Source organism: Dreissena polymorpha, chromosome 1 (assembly GCF_020536995.1).
Source record: "Dreissena polymorpha isolate Duluth1 chromosome 1, UMN_Dpol_1.0, whole genome shotgun sequence".
Taxonomy (NCBI): domain Eukaryota; kingdom Metazoa; phylum Mollusca; class Bivalvia; order Myida; family Dreissenidae; genus Dreissena; species Dreissena polymorpha.
Window position 1 is genome coordinate 105065565 of NC_068355.1, and position 8097 is coordinate 105073661.

At 38.4% G+C, this 8097-nt stretch overlaps 2 protein-coding genes across 2 annotated transcripts in view; one reads left to right on the forward strand and one right to left on the reverse strand.

Moving 5' to 3' along the window:
- Positions 1 to 48: 48 nt before the first annotated feature.
- LOC127842735 (innexin unc-9-like) lies at positions 49 to 573 on the reverse strand. The gene has a single exon (XM_052372463.1). The coding sequence runs from the start codon at positions 571 to 573 to the stop codon at positions 49 to 51; it is 525 nt and encodes a 174-aa protein (XP_052228423.1).
- A 3436-nt stretch (positions 574 to 4009) lies between these two features.
- Positions 4010 to 8097, forward strand: part of LOC127865191 (matrilysin-like) — a 9562-nt gene continuing 5474 nt past the window's right edge. The window contains exons 1-6 of the mRNA XM_052405168.1: positions 4010 to 4271; positions 4743 to 4825; positions 5151 to 5329; positions 6512 to 6587; positions 7277 to 7416; positions 7717 to 7974. Of these exons, the coding sequence (XP_052261128.1) occupies positions 4173 to 4271; positions 4743 to 4825; positions 5151 to 5329; positions 6512 to 6587; positions 7277 to 7416; positions 7717 to 7974 (835 nt within the window). The 5' untranslated portion in view covers positions 4010 to 4172. The remainder of the gene's footprint in view (positions 4272 to 4742; positions 4826 to 5150; positions 5330 to 6511; positions 6588 to 7276; positions 7417 to 7716; positions 7975 to 8097) is intronic.

The following is an 8097-nucleotide window of genomic DNA, read 5'->3' on the forward strand; positions in this document are numbered from 1 at the left end:
TTTCAACCTACTGTGATTGTGTCCGTTATTTCGCCATCAAAACGCATGTTAATCGGATGCCAATTGATTCGTTTCATTCTTGGACCATGACCCGTTCTTCAACTGGCGCTTCTGCTGGCCCACGTAGTTCTGCCAGAGATTATCAATGAGGAGCGCGATCACAATATCAGTAGTGTTTCTGGCGAGCATGCGTAACACGAACACGCCGTCGTCCCGGAGGTATTGGTGCACAAACCGCTTGAACAGCCGCCGCTCTGTCCTCAATGGGAATTTGCCGACGATTGTGCGGTATTTCTTAACGTAACGCAGGTTGGACGGCTTATAAGTGGAGATGTAGACCCACTTTAGTAGGCTGAACACGGACACAAGTGTGACGAGAGATAACCAAAACCACATGAAGATAAACACTTTCTCGTTGAAGAGGTTGGCGGGGAGCACGCACTGTACCGTGAACGTCTGCACGTTCTGTAGCTGGCGGATTTCGAAGTCGCAGAAGGTGACCGTCGGGAAGCGCGGACTATCGCGCCACGGTCTCTTCGATAGCAGGCTGTTTAATACTTCATAGCCATACATGGTATAGTTCGTAGCCATAAAGGCGTTAAGTACAAAAAACTGTCCAATCACACTCCCAGCATATACAAGTTTAGTAAATAAGTATAACCCAGTTAGAAATGTCCCATTTCGTTTGTTACACAGGCACACAAAGTATCTAGAAATTGCACTAATAGCGTTTATGCAGCTGTTCCGTTTATAGAGCTTCTGTACCTCTAACCATCGGTCGATCTGCGACCCGAGGTTGGAAATCACGTTCTCTCGGTCCTTTGGATCGATTTCGTTGATTTCAGCTACCGATTTCACCAGTCCGGACAGGCTTAGTCCCCCGTACGCATGTAGCAGCACCCAAATTACGTTCGGAAGTTTAAACAGGAACATTTGAATCACTAGTATCAATGGAACCCATTGATAATACGTAATGTGTTTCGCAGAGCGCTCAATTTTGTCTACCGGAAATTCACCTTCGTTGAATGAAACATAATATGTATTCGCGACCCAACAGAGGTTCTCGATGTATTTCTGATACGAACTATCTTTGATGTCCAGTAAGGGTATCAAGCAATGGATTGGATTGCCGACGAACTGTGAGGTGCTGACGACGACGGCGAATATGAGGAGAACGTAGACGGAGTATACGTGACTGAGGCGTGCTGCCGAGTCGTCGATACTGGTTCCCAGCAACTTGTTGAATCCGGGAACCACTTTTACGATGGCAGACCTGCGAATTAATTCACATTTCCGTTGTTCCCATATTGAAACTTATATAGAAATGTATTTAAGAAACAACACGTTCAAAATGCACAACATTGTATGTGCATTTAATCGTTTGTCATCGATAAACATATTTGTTATAACTGAATTTCAAAATAAGTATTAACATACACAGACATACTTACATTTGGTGATCGTAGAATGTATCAATACTAAATAATAGTGTTACTCCATTATAAGCTAAATGAGGGGGATTTTTTAGTAAATAAATATTTACATCGTTTAAATTTATACTGCTTATGCAAATCCGGACTAATAACTTAATACTTATCCGATAATACTTAAAAAGCGTATCGTATTGGTACTTGAGCGTGCTTTCACCTTTTATCACGACTAAGTATCATGTTGGCCTATTTTAAATTGAAAAAAAATATTTATACAGGAGATTGTTCACTTTACGAAATATCTCGACGTTTAAAGTATTTTCTTTATCGTTTTTTGGCAGAATTTGTTTTTATTTCTAAAGAAAAACGTATGGGACACATTAAGGAAGAAAAAAACAACTACACTTTATAAACACTATTGAACAGCATCCATACTTTTCAGTTCGCTGAGAGTTCAGCACCCATGACATCCGGTTTTCTGAACCAAATCAGGAAATGATCAGAAATGTGTGTGCGTTCACTTTTCTTCTGAAGCGGCATTTTGTTTTTCAAGCTTATGTAAGATTATTTTCGTATTTATCGTTTCGCAATTTGTTATTTGTCTTTACGCTGGTACACAATTGTCGATTTCAGTCTGATAAATGTTAACACTGTCTTTCGAAATCCGGATCAACCATTAAATCTTGTACTTTTACGATAGGTTTACACGTTATGTTGTGAATATACACTTGTGAATTCAGCATTAATAGCAACAGAAAGATATCACTATACCACGCGGTTATTTACTATGGCTAGGGACCAATGTCCAAGTAATGAGACACACTACATTCATATATATATATATATATATATATATATATGTGTGTCTTGATCTTTGAACATTGGGTAAAATGCATGTGCGTGAAGTGTCGTCCAAGATTAGTCTGTGCAGTCCGCACAGGCTAATCAGGGACGACACTTTCCGCTTTAATGGTATTTTTCGTTTAAAGGAAGTCCCTTTTTACTGAAAATCTAGTTTGAGCGGAAAGTGCCGTCCCTGATTAGCCTGTGCGGACTGAACAGGCTAATCTGGGACAACACTTTACGCACATGCATTATGCCCAGTTTTTTCAGAACGCGACTCATATATATAATTCGTACTCAAAGTTTTTAATGCCTCGGTCAGCCCTCAGATCACAGATCAACATTTGTCTCAGTTTATTGTTGAACAATTACATTAAACAGGTGAGGAAATATCAACAGTTTATAACATAACTTCAAATTTCGTTTATATATCAGTTAAATTCACGCTTATTCTCTCTTCAAATACCTTCGTATATTTTAAAATAAGACAAGCACTGTCTGAAGTTGCCGAAGGTACTTTATAGTTTAAATTTAATGGAAAAAAAAGTAAAGAAAGACGAATATCACGCCCACCGGTATTTGAATACGGGTCTTACTTTTTCATATTCTGACGTCCTATGTAACCTCTCGGCCATTAAGTTGTGTATTTAAGACGTCAAAATATTTACAGTCTTTTTATGGGCATTGGTCGTTTATCAAACAGATCAAACTAACTTAAATTTTAATATGAAAAAATTTACAAAGATATTGTTTGCATTCAATATGGCAGTTTTGGAAAATAGCAGTGCGATTACCCGCTTTAGACTATGTAAGTTTTTCATATGTTGACAGCAATTTTAGAGACAATGACCGAAACAGTATAAATTATTTCACCACGTTGTGTTTCAAACGTTTTCTAATTTTGTTCATTTCCAATTATAATGACACGTAAACAATACTAAGAAGTTCACGGATGTGGTATTATTTCTGTCGTTTGCACAGCTTTTCTTTATATTTTAGTATGTTACCAAAATATGACAGAAATGTAGATTTTTATGCTCCCCAATTTTTGTTGTTGGGGGAGCATATAGTCGCCGCTTCGTCTGTCCGTGCTTGTGTGCGTCCGTCCGTCCGTCCGTGCACAATTTTTGTCTGGGCTATTTCTCAGCAACTAATGACCGGAATTGAATGAAACTTTATGGGAAGCTTCACTACCAAGAGGAGATGTGCATATTATCAGCGGGTTCTGGTCGGATGATTTTTCACAGAGTTATGGCCCTTCGAAATTTTCTATAAACTGTACATACAGTGCAATTCTTGTCCCCCAACTACTTTTCCTTTTATCTGAATATATAGTGAAATATTGTGAACGGGTTCGCTTGAAAGGGCCGGATACTCAATAATGATGAGGATTTAGAAGTACTGTGTAAAATCCTGAGGTTAGCGCTGTCCCGTAATCGAACGCGCTTGCTCCAGGGGTGAGAATTAAACCAGGGTAATTGATGTGAAAGCGCGTTGAGCACCCGACGCGATAAACAACGAAACTTACAATTGACCTAGTACTGATTTCTTCATATTTCAATGAACTCTTGGAGCTTAGTGCGCATAAGCTTACGTATTACTGACTCAATCATTTCGAAAAACAAATTGAGCTCTCTTGAAAAGCCCGGTGACAGAGGTATGTAACCGGTTCATCTGTCTTCTCCTACTTGACACTCAAGTACCTCTTCATCGTTCATTACGATATCTCACTCCTACGAAATGTTTGCGACCCCTTTTATTCGGGCACTTTATAGACTGAAAATCAAATTATCTATAACATTTACAGCTAGTCCTAGCCATATCTGTATGCAGTGGTTTTTTATTAATAAATACAAACACGCACGCACTTAAACACTTTTTAAAAATTCAACTTTTGTTATGGAGAGGGTAGATCTCGTGATCGTGTTGTGTATTATATTTGGATTAAGTTTAACAGAAGGAAGGACAACGGGGTCGAAGGACGCATTTGACAGCGATGTAAGTATCGATACACCATTGATCGCATTGGCATATTGCTCTCATTTCAATTCCGAAGAACATCTGCTTAACATTTAATTTAACAGTATGTCATTGGCTCGCATCCTCTCTTTCAACAGCTTATGTCATGCAAGCCACTTGCAATGATCACCTTAACTTGCAAAGTTCATGATTGATAAGTGCGTTTGTCTGTGCAAACAGCAAACGTAGGCATATTTGATGCAAGCTTGATCTGCAGGGCCACCGCAACGTATACATGCGTTTGATTAATGTTTGGATATTCATCTGATATATAATAGTACCGTAAAATGTAACACTTTATTCTTCATTACGTTTAGATAATAATATTGTATGGTGCGTTTTAAAACACGTACATCAATTTACACCTGTCTTCAACAAAATTGTCGTATATTAATTGCATTCTTAAAATTCAAAGATGGAACTTACACTGAGATTAGCGTTTGTTTCTAGAGCTATCTGGAGAGATTCGGGTATCTGGACGAGTCTAAAGAAGGACGGCAGCACGATGAGACCTCGAGATCAAACGCCATCAGGTCGGTCCCTTGTGTCGTCACATATAATATAATAGGCAAATTCAACCTTTCATGAAGAAAATGTTACTGAATAAAACTGGAAAATTATACAACTGCTAAAGAAATATAGTTTAAATCGGTTTTCAACCTGTCCAACTCCAGGTGTGAAATACGACTTTTGAGTGTCGCATTATGTGAAATAAATTAATCCGTTCATCGTCAGCAATATGATATGAACTTATTACAACCACTCCTACTTACAAGTTGTATGGTTAAACACCGGTGAGAGTATATGAAAGTTTTTTACAAGACATAACCTCAATTATATTTCACGCCTGCCATGCAGAGAGTTCCAGGAGATGGCGGGGCTCAAGGTCACAGGGGTCATGAACCAAGAGACCATCGAAAAGATGCTGGCCCCTCGCTGCGGTCTTCCTGACGTCATCAGGCCGGTCGACAGGATCCCGCCGTCAGGTGGAGAAAAAAAGTTACAAAGGAACCATCCACTCGCGTTCAACGCTCCTGGTGAGCGCACTTCACCTGTATACCTTACGTAACCGAGCTAGATGAAATACCACAGGAGCTGAACCCGGTACCTACCGGTTCTAAGAAAGAAACTACCGTATCGTTACCATATAGCATTAGCGATTCCTATGCCTATACAATTGCGTATATCATTTAATTCTATATCCAAACTGCGACCGCCAAATTCCATCGTCATTTTACTTTAAGTGACTCATCATTGTATGGCCGTCGTTACATTGAGTAGTGATGTGTAAGTGACTTAATATTCAAAGTACTTGTATTTTTAATATATTCTATGTTTTATTCCAAACCAATTTCCCTTCAATAACTTTGTTTCATGGAGTTTTTTCTCTGAACAACGTTGTGTATACATTAATAGGAATAATATTGTGATAAAACAGTCAAGGAAAATCTTATACACTTCAACACCGTTATTTCGAAGTTGTCGGGACCGTTAAAAAACTTCGGATTAACGATAATTCGAAATAAACATTTGACAGAAGACTTCTTTGAGTCTGTAAAAATAAAACTTTGTGGAATTCGCATGGTTCGATTACACGCTTACTGAAAAGCGTAAACTAGTCAGATAGCAATAGATTTCCACTTGTAACAGAGGAATAAAAGGATTATTTTTCTTATTTTTATTTTTGTCTTATTACAGAACATATAAAATATAATGAATAGCACAAATTATCAGACATACAAACATGTTAATACATTTTCGGAAATAAATTAACATTTTTTAAACTAATACACGTCAAGGAAAATCTTATACATGTATTTCACAATCGAATGCCAACCTGAACAAAATGAATCAATTGTTGAATAAATGTAATCAGAAATCCGCCGTCTTAATTAAGTAGACATCACACATTTGCTTTATCCCCTCTTTTGCATCGTTTACATTAATTAGTTTAAGTTCAGAATTCATGTACCTTTATTCACCCTGTTTGGTAAAAGTACTATTTTGAATAACTTGTAACTCAATCGATACTCTAAACAAGACACAGCAGATTATAATTGACCTTAGTCATAGACTGATTAAGCGCCTAGTATTGTAGAATTAGCGGCTATTATTGTAGAATAAGCGGCTATTATTGTAGAATAAGCGGCTATTATTGTAGAATTATGCAGAATAATGGCCCATGGCTCGTCTACTTGCGTTTCTTTATTTGCTGCCAGGTTACAAATGGAACAAGAACGCGATCACATACAAACTCGTGGGTTTCTCTAGACAGCTACCTCAAGACAGCCAGAGGTGGGTCACCCAAACATTCGCGGTTTTATTATTAATTGTTTATTTATTTCTATACTTCAATTAAACCCGACATGCATGTGACTATAGATTAAGTTATGTACTATTGGAACAAAAACTTTTCAAGCAACATTCATTCTTACGCAGCGGAGGAATGTAACAAGTAAACATCATCCGTATCACACTCTAAATATTACTTTACTCGGTACAACATTTGATAGCGGGTCAAAAAATTACAGCTTCCGCTAATAAAATTGGAAGAGAGAAAAGTCGAGATATAAAGCGAATATTATTACGAATTAAACGATAATCGCTTACTTTCTGATATGACTGGAAAGAGAGCGACATTTAAAAATTAAACATAAGTTATACAGGGCATTATACGGCGAAGAATACATGTCTCGACATGGACGTCGCCATACTGATTATCACGTGATAACCCACTCCGAATACTAGTAAGAGGTAGCATCGATGCTCAAAGACATTTTATAATAATAATGCTCTATTTGTTGTCGTTGTCTATCGAATCACATGTTTTAGTAATTTAATTGTTAATTGAATTGAGTATAAACAGCTATTCGCACTCACGGAGTTTAATTTGCTGTATGATAAATATGAATCTTTGCAAAACTTAAAAGAAATGAAAAAAATATCCGCTTACATACCGGAATAGATACCTTTCGTTTTCATAGGCGGGCGATAAGCAACGCGTTGCGGAAGTGGTCCGACGTGACGCCACTGACGTTCAGCGAGACGACAGCCGCTGACGCCGACATCCTCATCAACTGGGTGTGGGGCGACCACAGAGACGGCAGTCCTTTCGACGGAAGAGGTGAGTAAGAAGTAGAACGGCAATTGTTCTTTTCCCTCAACATGTTCACTCTGAATGCATGCGTTGTTACTTTATATATTATTTATAGCGGTTGTGTGTTAATGAATTAAACTTTGACTGTATTTCTGAATAAATTATTCATACTTATAATAAGAAATCGGCATATTAAAAGGTTATATGTAATGACCAAAATAGATATATGAAGCTTGCACGAGATCTACAGTCGATCGTGTGTATGTTAGCGTCATGGTTCTCGACGTGGACATGGAACATTGTAACATAAAATTATGTTGTGCACAGGCGGTACTCTCGCGCACGCGTTCTTCCCAGGTGATTCGGATATCAGCGGCGACACGCACTTTGATGAGCAGGAAGAGTGGACGGAGAACACCAAGACGGGAACCAACCTAGAGATCGTCGCCGCGCACGAGTTCGGACATGCGCTGGGACTAGGCCATTCGAACGTACAGGGCGCGCTCATGCTCCCATTTTATGGCGGCTACGACCCCAATTATCAGCTTCATAGCGATGATATACGAGGCGTGCAAACACTCTACGGTGAGTGGACGTTCGTATGTGTATAGTTTTTTATGTCTGTACATGTATTTTTAAAACGTTAGCGAGTATATGTTTTTTTATGTTCCCCACCACTATAGTTGGGGACATATTGTTTTTGCCATG